Source organism: Microcaecilia unicolor, chromosome 1, assembly GCF_901765095.1.
Source record: "Microcaecilia unicolor chromosome 1, aMicUni1.1, whole genome shotgun sequence".
NCBI classification, from domain to species: domain Eukaryota; kingdom Metazoa; phylum Chordata; class Amphibia; order Gymnophiona; family Siphonopidae; genus Microcaecilia; species Microcaecilia unicolor.
In genome coordinates, this window is record NC_044031.1 from 724,779,986 (window position 1) to 724,807,656 (window position 27,671).

The window sequence follows — 27,671 nt, forward strand, 5'->3', positions numbered from 1 at the left end:
ATAGAAAATAACAAAGAATATTATTCTGCCTCTGTATTGCTTCGTGGCACAACCTCACCTTTGAATATTGTGCAGTTCTGGTCACTGTATCTTTAAAAAGATATAACAGAATTAGACAAGATTCAAGTAAGGGCAACCAAAATGATTAAGATGATGGAACTCCTCTCATATGAGGAAAGGCTAAAGAGGTCTTGGACTCTTCAGCTTGGAAAAGAGACAACTGAGGGGGGATATGATAGAGGTCTACAAAATCCTGAATGGTGTAGAATGGGTAAACATGATTGGTTTTTTTTGTTTTGTTTTTTTTAAGTACAAAGATTAAGGGACACTCAGTGAAATGATGTGGTAAGACTTTTAAGATGAATAGGAAGAAATATTTTTTCACTCAATGAATAAGCTCTGGAACTTGTTGCTGAAGGATGTGTTAACAGAAGTTAGCTTATCTAGGTTTAAAAAAGGTTTGGATGAGTTCCTGGAGGAAAGTCCATAGTCTTGATATTGAGATAGACATGGGGGAAACCACTGCTTGTTCCTGGGATTGGTAGCATGAATGTTGCTGCTATTTGGGATTCTGTCAGGTACTTGTGACTTGAATTGGCCACTGCTGGAAACGGGATACTGGGCTAGGTGACCATCAGTTGTCTGACCCTGTATGGCTGTTCTAATGTTATGACTGGTGGATGTGATTAAATAAATAAAATGTTTTGTATGAATCATTTGTTTATAGTCATTTGAAGGCTGTTACCTGATTGCCTATGTGTTGTAAATTTACATTTTTACAGTCGGGTTCCCCCTTTTTATGTGTTGTTTCAACCAGTGTAGGGTGTGATGGGACCTGATCCAGCAATGTGGTTGCTACCTCTACACACAAGAGGAGTAGAGGCTGACCACAGACTGAACCAACTCGGGAGATAATGCTGGGAAAAACGCTTTCTTGATTAATCAAGGGACCTGACACGGTCCATGTGTCGACGCACGAAGGCATCTGCCTCAGGGGTCACAAAAAAAATTATATACATAAATATTTTATACATATATAATGAAGCATTAAAAATCATATATACATTAAAAGATCAAATAGTGAAAAGAATTAAGACATACATTTCAAATACAGCCAAAGAACAAAAATTCATAAGGATAAAATAAGATAAAACAATATATATCCTTTATACTTGAAAGCAGACATATTAACAGAAAAAATGTTTACTATACGGAAAAGGCGAGTATCAGTGGACTATTGAAAAGACAAGCATATTGATTGACTGATGTGCAGAGAAATCTATTTCACAACTGTCATATATATATATATATATATATATATATATATATATATATATATATTTCTCCGAGGACAAGCAGGCTGCTTGTTCTCACTGATGGGTGACGTCCACGGCAGCCCCTCCAATCGGAAACTTCACTAGCAAAGTCCTTTGCTAGCCCTCGCGCGCCCGCGCGCACCGCGCATGCGCGGCCGTCTTCCCGCCCGAAACCGGCTCGAGCCGGCCAGTCTTCTTTTGTCCGCACTCGGTACGGTCGTGTTTTCGCCGTGTCGAGCCCCGGAAAGTCGACCTCGCGCGTCCAATTGTTTGAACGTGTTTTTTTCCTTCGGGAAAGTTTTGTCATAGTCGGGAAGTGCTCCGGAAACCCCCCGCCGGGTTTCGTGTAAATCCTCCCCGTACTTCCAGCTTTTTTGCCCCGGTAAGTTTTCTTTCGTCGTCGGGGTAGGCCTTTTTTCGGCCTCGGTCGAGATTTTTTCTCCCTCTAAATTTGGTGCTTCGAATTTCGCCATTTCGGCTTTTGATTTCGCCGGCGTGATTTTTCCGCCCATGACATCGAAGCCTTCCAGCGGCTTCAAGAAGTGCACCCAGTGCGCCCGGGTTATCTCGCTCACTGATCGACACTCGTCGTGTCTTCAGTGTCTGGGGGCCGAGCACCGCCCTCAGAACTGCAGTCTGTGTTCCCTGCTTCAAAGGCGGACTCAGGTAGCGAGACTAGCCCAGTGGAACGTGTTGTTCTCGGGCTCTTCGTCGGCATCGGCACCGGGATCTTCGAGTGCATCGACGTCGTCAGCGTCCAGACCATCTTCCTCGGCCGCCCCTGCATCGAGTGCATCGAGGCATCGGGCCTCTGCATCGGCGCCGAGACATCGGATAGCTGCATCGACGTCGGTGGTACCAGGACCTCGTCTGCTGATGTCGTCGGACGGTGGTGCATCGGGTGGAGTGCAGGTGAGGGCTGTCCATTCCCCTGCTGGTGGCGGTGAGCCCTCGGGTGGGTCTCCGCCTACCCTGAGGGCTCCTGCGGTACAGCCCCCCCGAGATCGACCTTCTTCAGTCTCGGCCCCGAGGAAGCGACGGGTGGATTCGACGTCCTCCTCGTCGGTGCCGGGGAGCTCCGGTGACATGCTTCGGAAGAAATCGAAGAAGCATCGACACCGGTCTCCTCCCCGTGTCGGCACCGAGAGCTCTGGGTCGCCGAGGGATTCGGCACCCAGCAGGCATCGGCACCGAGAGGACCGCTCACCCTCTGTTCAGGAGGTGTCGATGCGCTCCGCTCTGGACAGCCCGGAACAGCCTCCACGCCCGGAACAGGTACTGACGTCGACGCCTGCATCGACCCCTCAGCCTTTCTCTGCAGCCGCTCTAAACGAGAGCCTCCGGGCCGTTCTCCCAGAGATTCTGGGAGAGCTGTTGCGCCCTACCCCTCCGGTACCGGCGGTGCTTGCGCCACCGGTACCGTCGAGCGTGGCGCCGGCTGGCCCATCGCCCAGGTTGAGGTCCCCGACGTCGGTACCGCGTGCGGTACCGACCGCGGCCACCTCCCAGGAAGGCTCCCCGACTACGTCGGCGGAGGGAGCTTCGCCGATGCGGGCGAGGGAGTCTACCTCTCGACGCCCCCATCGTGGACAGGGTTCCACGGAGTCGAGCAGGGCGAGGTTGCAGACACAGGTCCGTGAACTTGTGTCTGACACCGAGGGTGAGGCCTCGTGGGAGGAAGAGGAAGATCCCAGATATTTCTCTGACGAGGAGTCTGGGGGTCTTCCGTCTGATCCCACTCCCTCTCCTGAGAGACAGCTTTCTCCTCCCGAGAGTCTGTCTTTTGCCTCCTTTGTCCGGGAGATGTCTACGGCCATCCCCTTCCCGGTGGTTGTGGAGGACGAGCCCAGGGCTGAAATGTTTGAGCTCCTGGACTATCCTTCTCCACCTAAGGAAGCGTCCACTGTTCCCTTGCACCATGTCCTGAAGAAGACATTGCTTGCGAACTGGACCAAACCATTAACTAATCCCCACATTCCCAAGAAGATCGAGTCCCAGTACCGGATCCATGGGGACCCAGAGCTGATGCGCACTCAGTTGCCTCATGACTCTGGAGTTGTGGATTTGGCCCTAAAGAAGGCTAAGAGTTCTAGGGAACATGCTTCGGCGCCCCCGGGCAAGGACGCTAGAACCTTAGACTCCTTTGGGAGGAAGGCCTACCATTCCTCTATGCTCGTGTCCAAGATCCAGTCTTACCAGCTCTACACGAGCATACACATGCGGAATAATGTGCGGCAGTTGGCGGGCTTGGTTGATGCTCTTCCCCCTGAGCAAGCCAAGCCTTTTCAGGAGGTGGTCAGGCAGCTGAAGGCGTGCAGAAAATTCCTGGCCAGAGGAGTTTATGACACTTTTGATGTTGCGTCCAGGGCCGCTGCTCAAGGTGTGGTGATGCGCAGGCTCTCATGGCTGCGTGCCGCCGACCTGGAGAATAGAGTCCAGCAGCGGATTACGGACTTGCCTTGCCGTGCGGATAACATTTTTGGCGAAAAAGTCGAGCAGGTGGTAGAGTCTCTCCACCAGCGGGACACCGCATTCGACAAGTTCGCCCGCCGGCAGCCTTCAGCTTCTACCTCTACAGGTAGACGATTTTTCGGGGGAAGGAAGACTGTTCCCTATACTTCTGGCAAGCGTAGGTACAATCCTCCTTCCCGACAGCCTGCGGCCCAGGCTAAGCCCCAGCGCGCTCGCTCTCGTCAGCAGCGTGCGAATCAGCAAGGCCCCGCGGCTCCCCAGCAAAAGCAAGGGGCGAGCTTTTGACTGGCTCCAGCAGAGCATAGCCGACACCCAAGTGTCAGTGCCGGGCGACCTGCCTGTCGGAGGGAGGTTGAAAGCTTTTCACCAAAGGTGGCCTCTCATAACCTCCGATCAGTGGGTTCTCCAAATAGTCCGGCAAGGATACTCCCTCAATTTGGCCTCTCAACCTCCAAATTGTCCACCGGGAGCTCAGTCCTACAGCTTCCAGCACAAGCAGGTACTTGCAGAGGAACTCTCCGCCCTTCTCAGCGCCAATGCGGTCGAGCCCGTGCCATCCGGGCAAGAAGGGCTGGGGTTCTATTCCAGGTACTTCCTTGTGGAAAAGAAAACAGGGGGGATGCGTCCCATCCTAGACCTAAGGGCCCTGAACAAATATCTCGTAAAAGAAAAGTTCAGGATGCTTTCCCTGGGCACCCTTCTCCCCATGATTCAGCAAAACGATTGGCTATGCTCTCTGGACTTGAAGGATGCCTACACACACATCCCGATACTGCCAGCTCACAGACAGTATCTGCGATTTCAGCTGGGCGCACGCCACTTCCAGTACTGTGTGCTACCCTTTGGGCTCGCCTCTGCGCCCAGGGTGTTCACAAAGTGCCTAGCTGTGGTAGCAGCGGCGCTTCGCAGGCTGGGGGTGCACGTGTTCCCATATCTCGACGATTGGCTGGTGAAGAACACATCCGAGGCAGGAGCCCTGCAGTCCATGCAGATGACTATTCGCCTCCTGGAGCTACTGGGGTTTGTGATAAATTACCCAAAGTCCCATCTTCTCCCAGTGCAGAAACTCGAATTCATCGGAGCCCTGCTGGATTCTCGGACGGCTCGCGCCTATCTCCCAGAGGCGAGGGCCAACAACTTGTTGTCCCTCGTCTCGCGGGTACGAGCGTCCCAGCAGATCACAGCTCGGCAGATGTTGAGATTGCTGGGCCACATGGCCTCCACAGTTCATGTGACTCCCATGGCCCGCCTTCACATGAGATCTGCTCAATGGACCCTAGCCTCCCAGTGGTATCAGGCCGCCGGGGGTCTAGAGGACGTGATCCACCTGTCCACGAGTTTTCTCGAATCCCTGTATTGGTGGACGATTTGCTCCAATTTGACTCTGGGACGTCCCTTCCAAATTCCTCAGCCTCAAAAAGTGCTGACCACGGATGCGTCTCTCCTGGGATGGGGAGCTCATGTCGATGGGCTTCACACCCAAGGAAGGTGGTCCCTCCAAGAAAGCGATCTACAGATCAATCTTCTGGAGTTGCGAGCGATCTGGAACGCTCTGAAGGCTTTCAGAGATCGGCTGTCCCACCAAATTATCCAAATTCAGACAGACAATCAGGTTGCCATGTACTATGTCAACAAGCAGGGGGGCACCGGATCTCGCCCCCTGTGTCAGGAAGCCGTCAGCATGTGGCTCTGGGCTCGCCGTCAAGGCATGGTGCTCCAAGCCACATATCTGGCAGGCGTAAACAACAGTCTGGCCGACAGGTTGAGCAGGATTATGCAACCTCACGAGTGGTCGCTCAATTCCCGTGTGGTGCGACAGATCTTCCAGGCGTGGGGCACCCCCCTGGTGGATCTCTTCGCATCTCAAGTGAACCACAAGGTCCCTCAGTTCTGTTCCAGGCTTCAGGCCCACGGCAGACTGGCGTCGGATGCCTTCCTCCTGGATTGGGGGGAAGGTCTGCTGTATGCTTATCCTCCCATTCCTCTGGTGGGGAAGACTTTGTTGAAACTCAAGCAAGACCGAGGCACCATGATTCTGATTGCTCCCTTTTGGCCGCGTCAGATCTGGTTCCCTCTTCTTCTGGAGTTATCCTCCGAAGAACCGTGGAGATTGGAGTGTTTTCCGACCCTCATCACGCAGGACGAAGGGGCTCTTCTGCATCCCAACCTCCAGTCCCTGGCTCTCACGGCCTGGATGTTGAGGGCGTAGACTTTGCCTCTTTGGGTCTGCCAGAGGGTGTCTCCCGCATCTTGCTTGCTTCCAGGAAAGACTCCACTAAGAGAAGTTACTTCTTTCATTGGAGGAGGTTTGCCGTCTGGTGTGACAGCAAGGCCCTAGATCCTCGCTCTTGTCCTACACAGACCCTGCTTGAATACCTTCTCCACTTGTCTGAGTCTGGTCTGAAGACCAACTCCGTAAGGGTTCACCTTAGTGCAATCAGTGCATACCATTACCAAGTGGAAGGTAAGCCGATCTCAGGACAGCCTTTAGTTGTTCGCTTCATGAGAGGTTTGCTTTTGTCAAAGCCCCCTGTCAAGCCTCCTACAGTGTCATGGGATCTCAATGTCGTTCTCACCCAGCTGATGAAACCTCCTTTCGAGCCACTGAATTCCTGCCATCCGAAGTACTTGACCTGGAAGGTCATTTTCTTGGTGGCAGTTACCTCGGCTCGTAGAGTCAGTGAGCTTCAGGCCCTGGTAGCCCAGGCCCCTTACACCAAATTTCATCACAACAGAGTAGTCCTCCGCACTCACCCTAAGTTTCTGCCAAAGGTTGTGTCGGAGTTCCATCTGAACCAGTCAATTGTCTTGCCAACATTCTTTCCCCGTCCTCATTCCTGCCCTGCTGAACGTCAGCTGCACACATTGGACTGCAAGAGAGCATTGGCCTTCTATCTGGAGCGGACACAGCCCCACAGACAGTCCGCCCAATTGTTTGTTTCTTTTGATCCCAACAAGAGGGGAGTGGCTGTAGGGAAACGCACCATATCCAATTGGCTAGCAGATTGCATTTCCTTCACTTACGCCCAGGCTGGGCTGGCTCTTGAGGGTCATGTCACGGCTCATAATGTTAGAGCCATGGCAGCGTCGGTAGCCCACTTGAAGTCAGCCACCATGGAGGAAATTTGCAAAGCTGCGACGTGGTCATCTGTCCACACATTCACATCTCATTACTGCCTGCAGCAGGATACCCGACGCGACAGTCGGTTCGGGCAGTCAGTTCTTCAGAACCTGTTTGGGCTTTAGGATCCAACTCCACCCCCCGAGGGCCCTGTTTGTTCTGTTCCAGGCTACACTCTCAGTTAGTTGGTAAATTTTTTAGGTCAATCTCAGTTATGTCCTCGCCGTTGCGAGGCCCAATTGACCAATGTTGTTGTTTTGAGTGAGCCTGGGGGCTAGGGATACCCCATCAGTGAGAACAAGCAGCCTGCTTGTCCTCGGAGAAAGCGAATGCTACATACCTGTAGAAGGTATTCTCCGAGGACAGCAGGCTGATTGTTCTCACAAACCCGCCCGCCTCCCCTTTGGAGTTGTGTCTTCCCTTGAAGTGTATTGTCTTGCTACATACTGGACTGGCCGGCTCGAGCCGGTTTCGGGCGGGAAGACGGCCGCGCATGCGCGCGAGGGCTAGCAAAGGACTTTGCTAGTGAAGTTTCCGATTGGAGGGGCTGCCGTGGACGTCACCCATCAGTGAGAACAATCAGCCTGCTGTCCTCGGAGAATACCTTCTACAGGTATGTAGCATTCGCTATGTTCACCTTTGGTTGTAATTCTGTTTAACATGTGCACTCTGTGGTAAGTTTCCCTTTTACATGTGTGTGTGTGTGTGTGTGTATATATATATGTATATGTATATATATATAAGGGAAACTTATCACAGAGTACACATGTTAAACAGAATTACAACCAAAAGGTGAACTCTATGAAATTCAAATCAAGTTTCCTTCCCATACTAGCTCTATAAAATGAACACTTGTAGTACAAACATTACATAACACATTCAGCTACCACTAAGCCACCAAACTAACTAGAGTCATGGTTTCTGAGCTGCATTGGGGGGGGGGGGGGCAATACCCAAGGTGCTAACATTAACGTGTGTTATAGGCCAGATTCTATATATGGTGCCTAAAAAATCTGCACAGAATTAAGCATATGCTATATGATTTAGGCATGGTGTATAGAATACACTTAGTCAATACTGTAGTGCTTAAATCTATGTGCATCCATTTATGCCAATAAAAACCTGGTGTAAATCCGTGCGTGTAGATAATTTTGGAATGCCCATAAACTTGTACCTTTTAAGCTATGCACGTTTATTTTGAATTGTGTGCTTTGCAATGTAAGCGCAGTTCTTTATAGAAAACCCTTAGCAATTCCCTACATAAATTGTAATTATTGCCAATTAGTGCTCATTAAAAACACTAATTACCTTGTTACAAAAATTACGCGCATATCTCTTCGTGGAATCTAGGTGCCATATAAAGATTCTGGGGGTATGTGCCTAAATGTTTAAAATACTGGAATACATGTGTGTGTGTAAAACCTAGAATCTCACCTAAGCGCTGTCTAGTGCATATGCTTAAATGTTAGTGTTACCTGGTATAGACACACTTGGTATTGTATAAAGGAAATTAGGCGCCTGCCTTCCTTTATAGACCAGGCTCCTACTGTGCACTCTCCAAGTGCCTAAATGGAGGTTCTCTGTTCTAGAATTGCCCCCGATTCACCTATTTCTGCTGTGGTAGTACTTAATCTTTGTCAACTTCCATCCAACAGCAATGCACAAGCAGATGGAGCAGGATGGGAAGAAATTTGGGAAAGCCACATGGGCCTCAGCTGTGCCTAGATTGGAGAAGTTGAAGTACACGTTAGCAAAAGAGACTCTTCAGCACATGAGAGCAAAGGAGCTCTGCCTGAATCACAAACGGTCAGAGATTCGACAACATGTAAGTGTCAATTGCACAAGACAAATAGATGAGGATGAGGTGCTCAGAGATTGCCTACTTCCTCTCAATTGTATTTCTGTAATTTTGAGGGAAAGGGGTGGTAGGAAATAAGGGGCCTGTACTAAAGGTGTATTTCCCATTATTTTGTGTGTAATAGTGTTTGTGAATCTACAGCATGTGTTTTTTTTTCCTTTGTACTACTTTGTAGTTCAGCATAAGCCAATGTGATTTAGCAAGGAGAATATAGCAGAATCTGTGTTTCTTTGAGTGCTCTCTTCACGAAGGAAGGCATTTTAGTTTCTTAATGTCTCTCTCTGTCCTTTAGTCTGTGGAGGCCACATACTAGTAGGGATGAGCAGTCATTGAAAACAAATATTCACGGTTAAGAGTGTGCATTCTTTCTTGAGGGGCATGCATGTATGTATGAACAGTTGTGCACGTGAACTGTCTCAGAAAAGAGTGTGCACTACGTGTAAATAATGTGCCCTCTTTAAGAAAAGGCCGCACTGTTTGCACTCAGGGGCAAGTTCTATATATGGTGCCAAATGTTAGGTGCTATTCTGCACCAAGTTTTCGGCATGAAAAAGCATTCTAATGGATGCAAGGTGCCAAAGCAGGGCAGACACAGCAGATCTACTTCCTCACCCCCTTGCTGTCTCCATCTAATGCCCAACCTTTCTATCATATATTGTAGTTCCATTTCTGCCCTCTCCCTACTGTCCTGTCCTTCTTCTCCTCCACTCCTTTCCCCTATCTCTTATCACTCTTCTCTCTCTTTAGTTTGTAAGCTGCTCAGATATATAGTGTGATGTGCAGGCTGACAGATGTTAAATAAACTTAGTAACTTAGATCCTCGTGGAAACACACTTATGTGCCCATTTGTGGAATAGCACCGAAGTATTTCCACATGGATCTGCAAAGTGGGCATGGCCATGGAAGGGCCAGAAGCATTCTCTTAAAATGCACACAGTGTTACAGAATTTGGGGAATCCACATCTAAGTTGCGTGCCGGGATTTACACCTGGTTTCAGTTGGTATAACTCCATGCATCCCAAGTTTAGCATAAAACCCTGCACTACACACTATTCTTTAACGGCCGCCAATCCCGAAATGCCCACTATAGTATACAGTTCAGCGCCAATTTTTTTTTTTTTTTTGCAGTGAATTTTGTGCCATTTATAGAATTTCCCCCTTGGCGTGCACTTGTAATGACATTTGTTTAACAATGCAAAATAGCGAACATGGATATGAAAATCCCCCCCCCCCCCCCCGGATTCTATATAGCATGAGTTGGGTGTGCAAATCCAGTCATATTCTGGATTTGTGTGTACTGTTTAATTACTTAAGCCAATCAGCGCCGATAATTGCCACGTAACAATTAGCTTTAATTAGAATTTATGGGCAGAACTATCTTAGTGTATTCTATAATATGATGTGCGTAAATTCGAAGTTGCATAGTTGAAAAGGGGGCATGGCCATGGGCGTGGAATGAGCAGGTTGTGGATGTTTTTAAAATTTATGCACGTTATAGAATCCACTGCGTCTGCGCATAATTTAGGCGTCGGAATTTACACCAAGGTTTTACTTGGCATAACTGCTCGCAACTAAATTTAGTTGCGCGGATAGGCGCTTGGCGTATTCTGTAAACTGAGCAGAAATTTAGACTTATAAGGTGTATTTTGTTTCGGTACTGATTTTTTTTAAGCATGATATATAGAATCTAGTCCTTTGTTTGCCCATCCCTCAATACTAGTTTGTATTTTTTTTCCCTTTAAGGAGGCAGATGATATTGCAAGTGATATGTGCACTTGTGTCCCTGGGCACCTAATTGGGGTGGAGGGAGAATCTGCCACATGCAGATCAATCTGGTAGCTCAGGGTATTGGTTTGCCGCTGTGATGATGTAGCTCTGAACATTGAAGAAATATCCAACTTAACAAACGTCCTGTGAGGACTGAAAATCGTGCTTAGAGGAAAACAAACTTACAAAAATCCTATGTGTGCTTTTCTCAAGCTACTTTCCCTGTATGATAAAGGGACAGTGTGTATAGTGAGGGGTGGGGTGGGGGGAGTAGGAAGATGATTTTTTTATCACCTCAACTCCAGGGGTTCTTGCTTACTTGTAGCATGATCCTAGCAGAGAGGATTTCCCAGAGCAAAGATGTGGCGTGACTGAAAATGCTGTACAGATAGCTTGTCCATAACATGTTCCTCTTACCCAGTGGTCTTATTGTAGTAGTATATCATGGTATAGTGTGATGTGTGGTTTATATTTTCAGCAGCAATTTTTGAATGAAATCATGTCCCACTGGTGTAGTAATACAAAATGGTAGATAGTTACTACTTGAGTGCACAACTGTGTTTTTTTGTGTTTTTTTAAGGGGAAAGTCTCATACTGTCACAGGGATGACTTATATTATAATACACCCACCTTACGGGTGAAACCCTTCACGTGACTATTTTAATCACAGCCAAAACCCCCTTCTGTCCAATGTGTGCAACAAATATTTTTGTGAACACTCTCACTAATCGTGTTACTATTTGTTTTTCATATTTTCTGCATTTTTTACATTTCTTTGTGGTTGTTTTTAATTACTGACGTGCACACACACTGCTGATTCTTCACTTATTTGAATAATCCGTTGTGCTCTAGACTCACTGTACCCGACAGGTGCCTGTTTCGCTTTCAAGCTTTGTCAAGGGATCTTCAGTTCAATAGCACTGGATCTGTTGAAAAAAGACAACGCTTGTCAGCTTCATTCGCTGCATTATCACACTCAATCATTCAGGACGGAGGCTCACATCTACTCGACCACGTCCTCAGTGTTCAGCCACATAAAACAAATTGCGGCGGCGTCTTATAACTAGTTGCTTTACCAGAAAAGCCTGGTATCAAAATTGCGTTCACATAAAACATCCCCAGTGTACATATGTATTAAGGCCCTTCGGTTCCAGCGTATCTAAATGATAGATCCAGAAATTTTCTTGCTGCAATAGTCTTCTATCCAAATCGCCACCCCTTCGTGAGGGGACTGTGTGATCAATGACCATACATCTCAACTCTTGCACTGTGTCCAAATTGTACACAATGTTGGACTAACGGGGCTCCAATATTGTGTGTAACGATTCGGGAGTGATGCTCCGTCATCCTCACGTGTAGTGATCTACAGGATTTCCCTATATAAACCTTATCACACGGGAACTTAATTAGATATACAATGGCTGTAGTCCGACAAGTCGTTCGATGTTTTAGATGGTATGTCCGACCATTATGTGTGAAACTAGTCGCTTGTGCTGTCGTTTCACATGTCATGCAATTTGGTCTATTACATCTGTAGTGACCCAGTATCACACTAGAGCCATCCAGTTCTTTTACTGGCAACTGCGCTGGGCTGAGTAATTCCTTCAAGTTCTTAGACCTTGAAAAGGCTGTCATTAATCGGTGATTGATGAATAGAGGATAGGTTTTCATCACACCCCAGTGTTGTCTGATGATGCCAGCTGCTGCTTCGCCTCCTGGTACAAACCACATCACAATTGTCATAATGTGACAGTATGAGACTTTCCCCTTAAAAAAAACACAAAAAACACATCAGTTGTGCCCTCAAGTAGTAACTATCTACCATTTTGTATTGAATTTACTTTAGACTGTAGTAGATTAGTGTCGCAAATTGTTTACCAGTGCCACTGGTATGGGAAAATTAGGTTCTTACCTTGGTAATTTTCTTTCCTTTAGTCATAGCAGATGAAGCCATATGTAATGGCTTCATCTGCTTGATGAAAAGGAAATTAAGGATTCATTGCTAAAATACGAACTCGTCAATGCCTTGTCATGTACCAGAACCAGAAGGCTGACCATCCAGGGGCATAGCCTGAGGTCTATTAATAATTGCAGTATAAGGTACTATATTATATTAGCAATAATTGGACTATATCAATGTTTTTGAGAGGTTAGTGTTTAAGAAATTGTTCTCTCTTTCTCTTGCCTGTTGCTACTTTCTCCCCTAACAAGTCTTTCTGCCCAACTGACCATTTTTCTCTCTTCCTTTCCCCCTTCCAGTCTCTTATATCACCCCCTTTGCTATGTCTTTTCTCTGAGGCTCTATCCTTACTCCAGAAAGTTCTCTCATGTTAGTGGCAACCTGTAATGTGCCTCCTGCAATGATGGAACTGACACACTAATGACTTGACTTCTACAGGGTTCTTTTCTATTCTTTGCATTAATTCTGGCCCTAATACAGAAGCCAGTCTTCACCGTCCACCCAGCACCAAAAGAACCCTTGTGCTGGGATGGGAGATTCCATACTGCCACCTTGCTTTTTTGCCAGTATGTGTGCCTTCCCTGGGATGTTAACAGTGCAGCAGCCCTCATTTCCCTCAGCAGATATGTGTGTATACACAACATTTTATTTTCATGGGTGTTTTTTTTGTTTTGTTTTTTGTTTAAAAAATGTAAAGATGGAGAATCTGACTGAAAGGGAAAGCTCCATAGATACGATAGATAAACTGGAAATGCAGTATTATGAAACACAGTTGGAACTGTATGCTGCTCAATTTGAGATCCTAAAGCATGAAGAAATGCTTCTGATGGCACAGCTGGACACAATCAGGAGACAGATAAAAGGTAAAGAGAACTAGAGTCCATGCAGACAAGCAATAAACAAATCTGCTGTGGGTCGAGAGATTCAGAGAGTGAGTGAGCTTCGGAAATTACATCTGATCACACCCATCACAATAACTTTGATTCAGGCAGAATGTGATTTTCCTTTCTGGGGCTTCAGCTCCTTAAGAGTTCTCTTTCATTGCTGAATTTCATTTGAACCTGCAGGGAAAGGGAGGGGATATGGTCCCAGTGGCATAGCAAGAGCGGTTGCCACCCGGGGCGGTTTGCCGCTGTGCACCCCCCCACCCGGGTGCAGCATGACAGGGCCCCCCCCCCCCCCCCCGAGTGCATTCTTGCCTGCGGTGTGCATGCCGATGGGGGGGGGGGGGGGGGGTTGGTTCTGCTGGTTCCCTGCTCCCTCTGCCCCGGAACAGGAAGTAACCTGTTCCGGGGCAGAGGGAGCAGGGAACCAGTGGAGTCGACACCCCCCCCCCCCCCCCCCAGTGGCGTGCACCTGGGGTGGACCGCCCCCACCGCCCCACCCTTGCTACGCCACTGTATGGTCCTAAGTACCCTAGCTCACATTCTAGTTAAAGGATTTTATAGTGGAAGAAAAATTCTGCAGTTGTTGTGCTGTTATGAATTTCCATTTGGTCTGATTCCAGGTTGGCAATGATTTGCCACCCTGGAATGACAAATCATTGATTTTTCGAGAAGAAAGATTATGATTTGGCATTCCAGGGTGGCAGTGATGTATTTCTATTCCACTGCATCATATTCTATAGAAATGACAATTTCTTGGGATCTTAATCTCCCCCACAATCCAGTAAACCCCATTGGTGGTGGTATGCCTGAATGAGTCTGGGTTCATAGGTACAGTTTATCTGCTCATCTCCAGTTTAAACATATTTTTTAGTTTGTGCTTTTCACATCCGATTACTGCTTTTCTAGAAAAGGAGGAAGAAGTTGTTTACTATGATGCCTGTGAGGATCCTGGTGAACTTAATGCAGCTGATTGGACAGGCTCTCAACATCACACTCGGGGATCAGAGATGAGAAAGCTAAGGCTCAAGGCTCAACAACTGGAGTCAAAGAGAGGGAACATCTGTGCCAGAAGAGCTTACCTCCGCAACAGAAAGGTAAACGTGGTGAATTTGGAGAATATGATACAGCACTCACTTTGATAATGATGTACATGGTAGACTTTTTCCTACAGATGAGTCTGAAGGGGACATCACCCCAGTCCTTGGGACGCATCTAGCCCGTCAGGATTTCAGGATATTCACAATGAATATGCATTAATGGGATTTGCATATCAATGGTAGTGTATGTAAATAGATCTCATGCATATTCATTGTGAATATCCTGAAAAGCTGACTGGCTGGGTGTGTCCCAAGGACTGGGTTAAAAAGCACTACCTTAGAGGGAAGATTGAGGGTGGAGCCAACTCCCCTTCTGTGGGAAAGGAGGAAAGGCTGATGTTTATTATATTATGATTCTTAGGCAGCTGCCTAATATTTTTCTTTGAACCAATAAGAAGATTCATTTCTTTGGGTCCGAAGAAGGGGCTTGCGAAGCTTGGAAAAACACAGTTTGTAATAGTTTGGACATAAACTTCTTAACGATCCAGTAAAATAATTTAGCTATGATCTTGAAGCATTCCAGAGATAATTTGATCCCAGGAGGGTCCAGATTATTTATTCCGTAATTCAGTAAATGGTGCCAAAAAGAAAGCGTCAAGATCTATTCTATAAACAGCACCCAACTTGGAGCGCCGTTGGGTGCTGTTTATAGAATAGCGCTTGGCGCTGGGATCTGCACCCAATTTTGGGTTCAAGGATTTACACCAACTGAAACCTAGTGTAAATCTTTGTGCCTAAATTAGGCATGGATCTGCCATATTCTATAACACTGCGCGCAAATTGTAGGAATGCCCCTGACTTGCCCATGACCCCTTTTCAGATCCGTGCTTAAAAATGTACGCGCACATCTTTATAGAATACCCACTAGGAAGATGCAAATGCAAATTGTTGCCAATTAACGCTAATAATTGATAGCAGATGATTATTGATGCTAAGTGGCTCGTTATTTGATTAAATTGGGTGTGCGCACAAATTTGCTTATGCAGTTTTGAGCGCCATGTATAGAATTTGGGGGAAAAGGGGCAACTGGATAACAGGACACCTCCATTTAGGCGCCCCCAGTTCAGCGCAGGGAGTGCCTATTGTATAACAATATCTGGGGAACTGAAATCCATTCTAGAATATCATAATCCCACATTGGTGTGCCTAAATTTAAGCATGATCATTTACGCCAGGTGTCTGGGTGTTGTAAATGGACGTGCCTAAGAGCCCCATGCAACACACATAACTTATAGTAGTCTGTAAGGTAGAGACAGACTCATGCTAATCCCCTTTGTAATTATGCACTATCTTATAGAATAGTGTGTAGTGCACTTAGGTGCATAGTTATAGAATTGCCTTTCATGTTAGTCTCAGGAATGAATCACCACAGGCCAGAGGCAAAATACCTTCAGAGCCAGCCAGGCTACTGCCTTCATTCTGCCTGAGCTGAGTATCTCCAATTGATGGAGCTCAGAGGATTTACTGAATGAAGGTCCTCAGGTTCTGGGCAAAACAGGAAAGCTGTTATATTGGGAAATGCTGCCTGATTCAGCTGGGTGTTTACTGGGAGAGAGGAACTAAACCAGATATTGGAGTGGAGGAAGAAAGGGCCTCCCTGAGACTGAAGAGTGGAGATGCATTGTACCTTCTGGCCTATGCATATATCTCCTGTCAGCAGCCAGTGCAGTTCCCAGCAGCACTCCTGAGGAACAGGACATGTTAGACATGGGGGACAGGGGCATGGCCAGCAGCCCATTGTTTCTTTTTTTTTGGGGGGGGGGGTGCAAGGGGTGGACTAGGGGGGTCATGCATTTAGTCTTTGCTTTCCCCTACCCCTCACATAAAAATCTTATCTTTGCTGGTGGAGATGCCCAGCTGAAGAGATCTGCTGCCTGAACCCCCCCCCCACCCACTCCACCTCCTGATGGTGTGTTCGTACTTAGGCAGCACCTGGGGGTGGGGGTTGGGCAACAGATCTCAGCTTTTGGGGCTTGGCCATCCCCACTAGACGTTCAAGGGTGTTGCGTTTTTAGAGGGGGCCTGAGCCCAAATTGGGAAGGAGGCAGGGCTTATGGCTATGCCACTGATTAGGGGTAGGACTAGCATAACAGCACAGAACCTGTCAAAGCCTTAGTTTTCCCTTCCTCCCTCCACTAAGGACCGCTATACCCAGGATTGTTGGAGGGACCAGACTTAAACCAAGTTAGAACACATTTTGCAATCCATCCTGTAAAGGTAATACAATAGTGTTTAAAATTTATCTATACATTCAGCTTTATGAGTTGCCATGTCCTTCCCTCCAGAAATTCATTTGATTTTGATGCTGCTTCTGTATGGTTAAAAAATGGGAAAACAGAAGCAGCAGAAGACTTTCCTGCCCAGACATAATTTAAACATCAGTCAGATGCAGTGGGAAATGACAAGATGTCGATTGACTCTAAATTCAGGTTAGCTGTGAGAAGTGAAAAGGGCCTTTCAGGGTCATGTTGTGCCATTTGGTTATATTAGTCTATAACAACAGCCTGAAGCTTACAGATACATATAATCTGTATGAGACTTTCTTACAGTCTGGAGCACTAGGATTGTTTTATAAGGTTCCTACGCTTCCTCCTCTGGTCCACTTGATCCACATGGTGAGATGTTTACAGGCCCCAGTGAATGAGCAGAGGAGAGGCAGTGTGCAGGTATTGGGAAATGGGCATTGTGTGCTGGGAAAAAGACAAGCCACTAGCACAAACTGCTGTGAGGATGACATAATGAATTCATTCCATGTGCCCTTATCCTCACCTCAGACAGCAGCTCTGTGCAGAACTGTTGTCTCTCTCTTGGCGTGAATATTACTTCCAGGCATTAGAGGAAAAAGATACAGTACATGATTCTGCTTTCTCTCCAGGATAAATGTCAGGAGACACAAGAGCTTAAACTGCGGCATGCCCAAGAAAATATGAAACAGTTTAATCAACATCACAGTATACAGATGGTGAGTGGGTAAAGGAAAACTTCTATCGAGCTTCGAGGTACTTGTTACCTTTTCAGGCTGATCAAAAATCATGTGTGCTTAAGTGCAGAAAAGAGACAAGAGGAAAGAAGAAGAAAAAAGGAAAAAGGAATGGGTCGATCAAGAACGGCAGAAGACTCTGCAGAGACTAAAGTCATTTAAAGAGGCAGGTATTTTCCCACTCGTCTTTTTTTTTTTTTTTTTTGTTAGGGGAGGGGGGGAGGGAGTTGAGAAAGGGAGAACACTATTTTTATTTATGGAAGTATTTTATTGAATCCAGAGATCAAAATACAACCACAAAAAATAACAGATATTCAAAATTTCTCAAAACAGCAGCGTGTAAAAAGAAGAGAACAGTGACTACATAACCTCTAAAGCTTATCTCTGGAACAAGTAGTATTTCATTTTGTATAGGTTTTCAGAAGGAATGAATGCTCATTATATACCTAAAATCCCTATTCCCCTTCCCCCAAGCTTCATCCTCAAATCCCAGGAGCCCCAGTCAGACGACTCGCCCACACAAGTCAGGGATAAGAGAGTTTTAACAGGATGAGAGCAAGCACAATAACTAGGGAAGAGAAACATGTTTGTACATACTGAGTGGTGTCTTCAAACATCATTTTACTGAGGATATTGTTGACCATTGTACTGGACTGCTCTGAAATGACAGGAGACAATACGGAGTTTAGCTGCCCACACCAATATTTAAACTACTAAAGATAGAGAAAACACAAATCATTGTGGCTGACTAGCTCCTACTCTTGTTTTTGTATAGCCGTTATTCCAAGTGGTTATTATCACCATTCCATCAAACAGGTGCATGGAACCTACGGTCGACTTGTGCTATAATGCTCTTTCTTAGTACTTATCAATCTTTTATGGGCCATGTCTGTGACCCAGCTGAGGCGCATTGTAGTGAAGCACCTATGTACTTCTGAGCCAGGTGGTAACCCTAAATCCAATGTGTGATCCTATTTGATGTTGTGAACCATGGTTTGGGAAGCCATGCTGTTATCTAGTCAAGGATTTGATACACCACCTTTTTGTGGTACAACCAAAGCAGTTTATGTATATCATATGCAGGTGCTCACAATCTACATTTTTTTCCACATTAACTGCTCATCTCTACAAGTGGTCCCCCCCCCCCCCCCCCCCCTCAGAGATCCTCTGGGCTTGTCCCATGCTTTTCTGAATTCAGATATTCTTGTTTCACCACCTTTTCCATCAAAGGATGGGGCAGTAGTGTAGCCAGAGTTCAGTTTCTCCCCCAACGTGCCATAGAGCAGATATATTCATCAGTGCTTAACCACCATGCCTGGATAACGTATGGGTCCTCCTTGACTCAATGTTCGGACCACCCTGGCACTAAATAGAGAGCGCTGCGGCAGTCATTCAGTGGCACTTTTCAGTTAAGGACTGTAAACCTGGATATTCAGTATCGATCCTCAGATTAGGCCCAAAGTTGAATATCAGGGTCCAGTCCAGCCCACAGCAGTCTGTGCCTTATAAATCACTGACTGCTGCTGTCTGAAAATTGGGCCCAGCCTTTTTAAGGGCTTTTCAAAGGTTCATTTGCGCTTGTGCAAAACAGTCGCAGCATGAGGAGTTTGGAGCAGGCAGTGGAGAGTCAGAGAAATTGGACCCCACCATCGAAGAGCAGGAAGTTCAGAGTCTGCTAGCAGTAACCCAAACCCACTGGCAGAAGGTGAGTGCCTGATCATGGTGAAGCAAGTGTTTGTATGCTGGCAGAGACCCAACTGAACCTCCATTGGCAGATGAAAATAGCTTCAGCTGTGTTGAAAAAGTTTGCAGTCTGCTGACAGACCCAACCCCTGGCAGCAGAAAATGATGAGGAGAGGAGGAAGAGAGTAAAGGGGGGGAGGGAGAGTGGGAGATGGAGCAAGGGGGGAGAGGGGGAGACTGACAGGAAGGTGGATGGAAAGGAGAGGAGGGTTCATGGAGGCAGGAGGTTGAGGAATTGAGTGCAAGTGGAGAGTGAATGGAGGAAGAGTGCATAATGCTTGTTTGACAAGTGGCAGAAACACTCACTCACTCAGACCTACTAGCTTTCCAGGCACCTTGTGAGCGCACACCACTGCACATCCCCATATCCCATTCTTCACAGATGCACACACACACACACTCAAGATAGACACGAATATATGGCTCACTCACACCCAGCCATCACCCAAGCCCATGCCACCCCACCGATACTTTGTCATGTTTCTTGCAATACCTTAGCAGCTTTCTTCCCACATAGGTATGTGTGAGGGGAAACGCACCATTGTGTCGCACTATGAGCATGTATTTAACGTGGGGGTTTTTTTTCACACAATCTGCTGTTTATTAAAAGAAATATTGGAAAGAAGAGTTCATGATCTTGTGCTAGTAGTAAGTAGGAAGGACAGTTCTTCATAGCTTGATACTTTAAGAAACAAGAAATACTTGAAGGATATCCTATTGAGACATTAAGAAACAAGAAGTACTTGGAGGTTATTCCTATTATGTTTAATCACAGTGCTAAAATCCTTTCTTCTTCAGTTTAGTTTGACTTGATATACCGCCCTTCAAACAAATTAGAACATTGTACAATTTAAAAACAGAAAAGGAAAGGAACTCCATTCAATGAAAGTACAGAGAAAAAAAAACACAGAGAGAAATTCCAGAACCGGCTCCACAGCCATGGTAGAAAATTTAGGGCGGGATATTCGGAAAAGCTGTCCTAAAAAGATGTGTCTTAAGCAATGGCCAAAACCAAAGGTAAGTCTGTTTGGAATGTAAGTTGAGGAGAAGAGCATTCCAGAGTGAAGGGACTATGTAGACAAAAGCCACGTGACAGGTAGACTCAAGGCGGGAACAGAAAACTGGAGGAAGGGAAAGACAAGATGCAACAGATGAGAGAGAACGTAAGGGGCAATCGGTATGGAAAGGTAGAGTGGGATACCTTGTGAGCTAATGTAAGAATTTTAAACTGTAGACGGAATGAAACAAAAGTCAGTGATGTTGGGCCAGAAGGGGGGAGATATGGTCAGATCTGTGAGCATGGGTCAGAAGTCGTATGGCGGTAGGCTGAACAGTTTGAAGGTGAGTAAGAAGCACTTTAAGCAAACCTGCAAAGACAACGTTACAATAATCAAGTTGCTCAGGAGGTATGAATTTCTTCCACTTTCTGTTTGAGTGCATAGTGCAAAACTATAGTGCTGTATACCATTAGGAGAAACAAATAGTAAAAAGTCATATGCTTCATAATTTAGAGTTGATGTACATGAGACCTGCTAGTTATCTGAAACAATCATGGGCTTCATCTTCTATTCCATCACCTGGAAAATCTCTCATTGAAATTCTTTTAGCAGAAAACTTCCATTATGTGGAAAAATCTATTTAGAGCAAGCCTGGTCACAAGTATTCTGGATAAAATGTGCTTTACTGTTCTTATTACACACTTGTCACAAGAGGTTTGCGCTGGGATGTGACAAGTGTATGCTGAGTGCCCCCCCCCCCCCCCCCCCCCCTTATGAAGGATTGGACTATTTGAATTTGATTTACTGTTCTTAGTAGGCATACATCCAGAAGAGGTTTCTCGCATCTCAGCTGGGTAAGATACAGTGCTCCTTTGAGTAAGATTTATGTTTCTTTACACTTTTACTTTGTGAAAATTAAAGTCTGATACGTCTGACACTAGTACTTGTTACTGCATTTGCTGTTCTTTCTCTCATGAATACTTAAATTGTGAATATCCTTTGGCATGTTTAATTTGTTTATTAGCAACAAGATATTCTGCTTTCCCGCTACAACAGAGTTTTACTTCTTTTAATTTTTAGAAGTGCCCAACTAATTTTGTGTTGAGAACATCTTCCGCCCAAACCGTTAGAAGACTTGCACAGGGTGTTTCCCAGCCTCTCTCGGTCACCAACATATATCCCATGCAGTCAGGAGGACCTCAAGTGTCACAAACTAGAGACTTCTCTGTACAGATACTTGTTTCATCTATGGACCCGATGGAACAAAACCACAATGAAATGCTGCTACAGTCAACCCGACATCAGCCACCAGTAACGCCACCGCCTCCACCTCCTCCACCACCACCACCACCACCACCACCACCTATACCTCGGCTTCTACAATCAAGACCGTCATTAGAAACTGATTCTAAGCCTTTACCCCTGATCTGTGAAGAATCTGCCACAAGCACCTCTACAAGAAGACAGGAACACTCTTCGAAACCTCCTTTAAACCATCACACAGGTAAATCAGAAATGTTTGTAATTTTGAAGACCATCTAATCTGGACATTAAACTTTCCTATGTGCTGTTCTCTTTTGCTTCTTGTAAGATATTTTTTTATGCTGCTATGTTCATCCTCCTCTTGGATAAGAGTGAGGGCAGGTTACTGCGTAGATAGAACTGGTACTGATTGTATCCTGCTGTCATACACAATATGCCTGATGCCCACTAACATACAAACTGCAGTACCTAAGTTATTGCAGGAAAAGACAAAGGTCATTTTCTTAAACACTAGTATAGCACTCTCAGCAGAGTAACTGTATTACAGCCATTATAGTGCAGAATTTGAGGAGTAGTCTAGTGGTTAGTGCAGCTGACTTTGATCCTGGGGAACTGGGTTTGATGCCCACATTAAGTCACTTAACCCTCCATTGTCCCAGGTACAAATAAGTACCTATATGTACTATGTAAACCACTTTGAATGTAGTTGCAAAAACCACAGAAAGGCAGTATATCAAGTACCATTCCCTTTTTCAGTTATTTGTGGGGGTGAAGATTTCAGTTTTAAAGGTGTGGTGTGAGGTTGGCCTCAGTAATAAAAGTTAAAGTATGTATTTACTTTCACCGTTGTCTCAAAAATGACCCTCAAATATTTGCCATGGGAAAGGAGGCAAGGTTCTGGTGTGGGTTGGGTGTTGGTTGTTGGACAGAAAAGAAAGGGTGGAGTTGGATGGTCATTTCTCTCAGTGGAGGAGGGTGGGCAGTGGGGTGCTGGTGGGATCTGTGCTGGGACTGGTGCTATTTTAACATGTTTGTGAATGGGTTGGAGGTCAGAGCAACAGGTGATTGAATTTGCAGGTGACACAGGGCTTTTCGGGGTTGTTGAGACGTGCAGACTGTGAGATATTGCGGGAGGACCTTGGGAGATTGGGGGACTGGGCGTCCAAGTGGCAGATGAAGATTTAATGTGGACAGATGCGGGGTGATGCACATTGGAAGGGATGGTCCAAGTTGTAGTTGCCTGATGCTGGGGTCCACCTTGGGGGTCGGCACTAAGGGGGAGGATCTGGGTGTCGTCGTGGATAGTGCGCTGGAATCTTCTGCTCAGTGTGCAGCATCAGCCTAAGGAGAAAACAGGATTCTGGGGCTTGTTGGAAGAAGGGATGGTGAATGGGACTGAAAATGCTGTAGTGCTCTCAGTCACTCCATGGTGCAACTGCGCCTTGAGTGTTGCGTTCAGTTCTAGTCGCTGTGTCTCGGGAAAGAGGTAGTGGAATTGTGGGGGGGTTCGAAGAAGAGCAACCAAGGTGATAGAGGGGATGGAGCTCCTCTCATATGAGGAAAGGCTAGAGAGGCTAGGACTGTTCAGCAAACTGCTTCCAGAAGAAAAGAAAACTGTAAAACAAGAGGAATGCCTCAGTCTAGAATTAATGTGTTACAGGTTATTCAAAATGCAGCTCCTCGTATGATTTGTCGAATTGGAAAATTTGAATATGCTTCTCCAGTGTTGAAACAGTTACATTGATTACCTGTAAGATATAGGATAGGATACAATACAAGGTTTTAGTTTTGATGTATTGGAGTTTATTTTGCCTTGCTCCTATGTATTTGAGAAGTGTAGTACAGCTTTATAAAGCTAATAGATCATTGAAATAAGATGCAGAAAAGAAGGTTGTAGTTCCAGATTTGAAATGGATACACTATTCTGGTACCATTAAAAGTACGTTTTCCATTGCAGGACTGTTATGGAATTTTGTTTCTCCTTATTGTCGTCTAACAAGGCTTAAAATACATCTTTTCTTGCAGGCTTTTATAGGAAATTAATAAAAAAAATAGCAGTATCATTTCATGTCTGTGATTATTTTATTGTATATAATGTATTTTATGTGTTTTTATTGTAAGCTGCTTAATAATAAATTATACAGTGCAGCTAAAAAGTTTTGTAAAAAGCTATTTTAGAAAGTTAACATAGGCACCTGTTATCTTTATAAAATAGAATCCCAGAACAATTCCCAATAATGCACAAATTTACACCTGCTCCAAGGCATGTAGAAATGTGTACATGTACTATATAAATATGTGAACGCATGTTTTTATAAAGTACACATGTGCATTGCAGCTCTGTTCCAGCGACACCAGGCCCCCCCCCCCCCCCCAAATATGCCTACTTTTTATGCTTGTATATCCGTGCAAAATTTTATTTGGATTTAGTTCACACCTTTTTCAGTAGCCCAGGGTGAGTTGCATTCAGATGCAGTAGGTATTGGTTATTATCCTGTCCCTAGAGGGTTTACAATATAAGTTTATTCCTGAAGCAATGGAGAGTTAAGGGCCTTGTTCAAGATCATGAGGACCAGCTGCTTTCTGCTACTGTGTGAACAGACAGTGCTGCAAGCAATCCCATTCAACTACCAAGCTGAGCACGAGTGGAAATACACGTGTGTATATTTTCATATGCCAGAATTATGAGCAGTAGGAATTTCAGGTCGTTGTGAATGTAGTTGTTTAGTGCAGTTTCACTATTCTATTTAATAGTTTTGTGTATGCAGCCAGAAACAGTATCTATGGAAGACTATTTTAAGAACCATTTCTGGTGCCTGGAAAATCGGTTTCACTGAACATCTAATTTTACATGAACTGAGCAAAGACACTCCTGCAGAGAGCTTAGTGGGAGGCGTAGGGCACGTGTCTTATAAAATTATGCAAGTAAATTAACCTGGCAAAGATGTGCATCTCAAATGGAAGCATACATGTACTTTTTCATTTAGAAAATTCACTGAGCCACTTAGTTGTGAAATTACCCTCTGTGGTGCAGAGCTCAGAACTGATAATATGTATTAGAGCTTTCTCATCAGTTCGGTGTACAGGCTTGAACTGAGCAGGAGTTCCAGCACTAACAATGGGAGGAGCTTTTCCATATCCTTTGCATTGTTTACATCACTGTACCACTGAATCTGTGTTCCCTGTAATCCAGCTGCCTGCTCAGTACAAGAGGACTGCACCTTCTTAGTCTGTTGCAGCCTGCTGGCACCTTATAGCCTAACCCAGTGATTACCAAAACTGTTCCTGGATGCACCCAAGCCAGTCAGGTTTTCAGGATATCCACAATGAATATTTATGTGAGAGATCTGCATGCAGTAGAGGCAGTGCATACAAATATTTCATGAATATTCATTGTGGATATTCTGAAAACCTGTCTGGGCTGCCTCCAGGACCAGGTTTGGGAATCACTGGACAAACCATTTTATTGAGGTATGAGCAAGCCTGTAGTGTGAAGCTGATGTTGCAGTTTGAGAGCCCTGTGATGTGCAAAATGATACATTCAAGAGCCCAGCTGTATCACTAATAAAGTTAATTGGCTTGCATTGACAAGCATGGGAAGTTTGAGTAATTAGGTTTTTATTGTAAAACAAGCTTTGTGTTGTTTTGTGTGGTTTGTTTTTTTCTTTTTGCTTTCTGTTTTATAATTTCATATGTTGTTATGGGATTCTTAAGTTGAATTTTATTTGAATATTAAAAAATAACATGGTCATGTAAATAGCAACCATACTTAATACATTTACCCTCCCAAAAGCTGTAAAAATAAATGAAAATATTACAGCAAGAAAAGGAAGCTAGAATTAAGACCCAAAGATGATTATAGGAGCCAAGAATCAAATTTGATATTTGAGGAAATCTTTCGCTAATTGCTTGTTTCCATTTATCAGCAAAGACACAGCCTTATTAAATGAAATAACTTTATTATTGTGTTATTACATCTTAAAAGTTATGTATAAGATGAAGGAAATCACAAACGTGACTAGTTGTATTTTTAAAGAGAGAATGTCTCCAAGCTCATCCTGGAGTAATAGACTTCTGCTTTGACTTGTTACAGGATGTATGGATGAAGTTTTGGCTTCTTTAAAGCGTGGTGAAACTCTTCTCCGTAAAGTTGAAAAGCCTTCGGTTGCAGTTGCAGAGGGTGATGTCAGAGAGAGCATCCTGCTGGCCATAAGGCAAGGCGTTAAACTAAGGAAAGTTAAGCAAGAGCCCAAGGTGGACATCGGCAAAGAATCGGAAAACGAATTTGAGAGAAGCATCAAGGCAGCCATTCAGAGAATTAAGAAAGTGTCAAATGACTCTGATGATGAGGAGGAAAAAAGTGATTATAAGAGTGGAGAGTGGGACAGTTAATAATGGAGAATATAAATATATATACTTTTATGAAGTTCTTGCAGTTTGTGCTTTGACATTTTAAGTGTAGAAAATGAGTTCCTTGTACAGTTTTTCAGGACACTGAATAATCCCTACTAGAGTTAGTTCTATTATTGAGCAAAGAGTATTTTATTGTTTAGCAGAACTTTTAAAATAATTACTCTGATTTTGGAGTAGTGTATAACATCTTCAGCTTCTTAAGGCTGAATTAAAGGTCTTTGTCTAATTTAGACCCACAGAAGTGGAGTGACTTTTCTAACATGACTTGACCTGATCCTGATGTTGAAAATCACGTTAGATGCATAAGATTTAAGATGTGCAGACAAGAAATTAATTTCCAAAGTGTTAGATGCTCTGGGTTACACATCCACTTTAATGAATTTAAACTGATTAGATGGCATATAAACATCTTAAAAAATACATTTCTAAACATTTAGGAATCTGACTCCTTTTTTGAGCCTCACAGAAGTAGTATTCAATAGAAGCCAATTTATTCTAATCTTAAGTTTGTATTTAAGTGAATTTCACTGATCCTTATTAGCTTATAAAATATTGCATAATGTAGTAAATGACGGCAGAAGACTCCAAATAAGCTGTCCGGTCTGCCCATTTATTCATATCCACAGAGTTGCTCCTTAAGATTTTAGACATCTTCCTTGCCTGTACTTCACGCCCCAGGGTAGATGAGCATGGAGGGTCCATTGTCTAGTTTGTACCCATCACTACATCCCACCTTGTCCAACAAGGTTCCACAATAATACAAACAACTAAGGGGTCCTTTTACCAAGGTGCGCTGAAAAATGGCCTTTGGTAGTGTAGACGCATGTTTTGGGCGCGTGCATCTACAAAAAATGCCTTTTACTTTTTTGCCAAAAATGGACATACGTCGAAATGAAAATTGCCGCACATCAGGAGCAATACAGCACTAGAAATTGTAAATGCAAACCTCTTGCTTGTTTCTAGTGCTGCATTGCAGTAACCAGACAGGAAAAACATTACTCCTGCTGGTTATTGTTTAATCCCTGATGCAACCCTTGTAGGGTGAAACATGGCCATGTTGGGCGATTAAAGGAAATTGTTTGTTGTTTTGATGACTTGGAAGTAAATATCATTTTACTTTATACATGGTCTGTTGTTTTTTTCTGTTGTTCTGGATCTTGCAGATCGTTTGCCTGTTTGTTTTTTGGGACTGTGTGAGCATAAATCCCGGAAATCCACCTCAATGCTATTCTGTAAATACGCGCACATCTTACTTCGCATGTATTTGACAGGTGGGCATATGCATGGATGGACTCGCATGCATGGAGCTCATACAATACTATAAGTTACTGGCATCTAGAGGTGAACATTTATATCAGCTGTATGACTGGAATAAGTACTCGCTGCTTGTGTATATACCCAGTAAAACTAGTATTTTATAAAGGTGAATAGGCTTCAAATAGGTGCTTCTTTATTGAAGTACCCTCTTAATAGTACAATATCACAAAACTATGCATTTAACTGGGGCCAGTTAAGCAGTGATGCAGTATATTTTTCAATTAGAAGGCAAAAGTGCATTAACACCTTAATCATGTTAAGCACTGGCCAAAATGAGGACATTTTATAACAGCAAGAAGATCTGTAGTATACTCTAGTAGCTATGTACCAGTGATGGGGGGGGGGGGGGGGGCATCGGATAGGTGTCAGATACAGTACATTCATTAAGTCTCCTGTAATCCACACAGAAGCGGGTTGTCATCTTTTCTGGGAACAAGGACAACAGGAGAAGCCCAGGGACTATGAGACTGCTTTATAAC

General features: G+C 44.8%; 1 protein-coding gene across 1 annotated transcript in view; it reads left to right on the forward strand.

Annotated features, from left to right (window-relative positions):
- The window catches only part of WHAMM (WASP homolog associated with actin, golgi membranes and microtubules), a 60,756-nt gene extending 34,044 nt beyond the window's left edge, over window positions 1–26,712 (forward strand). Inside the window, exons 4-10 of the mRNA XM_030189606.1 lie at window positions 8,565–8,734; window positions 13,192–13,357; window positions 14,288–14,475; window positions 17,354–17,440; window positions 17,529–17,624; window positions 21,280–21,703; window positions 25,556–26,712. Of these exons, the coding sequence (XP_030045466.1) occupies window positions 8,565–8,734; window positions 13,192–13,357; window positions 14,288–14,475; window positions 17,354–17,440; window positions 17,529–17,624; window positions 21,280–21,703; window positions 25,556–25,854 (1,430 nt within the window). The 3' untranslated portion in view covers window positions 25,855–26,712. The remainder of the gene's footprint in view (window positions 1–8,564; window positions 8,735–13,191; window positions 13,358–14,287; window positions 14,476–17,353; window positions 17,441–17,528; window positions 17,625–21,279; window positions 21,704–25,555) is intronic.
- The last annotated feature ends 959 nt before the right edge of the window (window positions 26,713–27,671 follow it).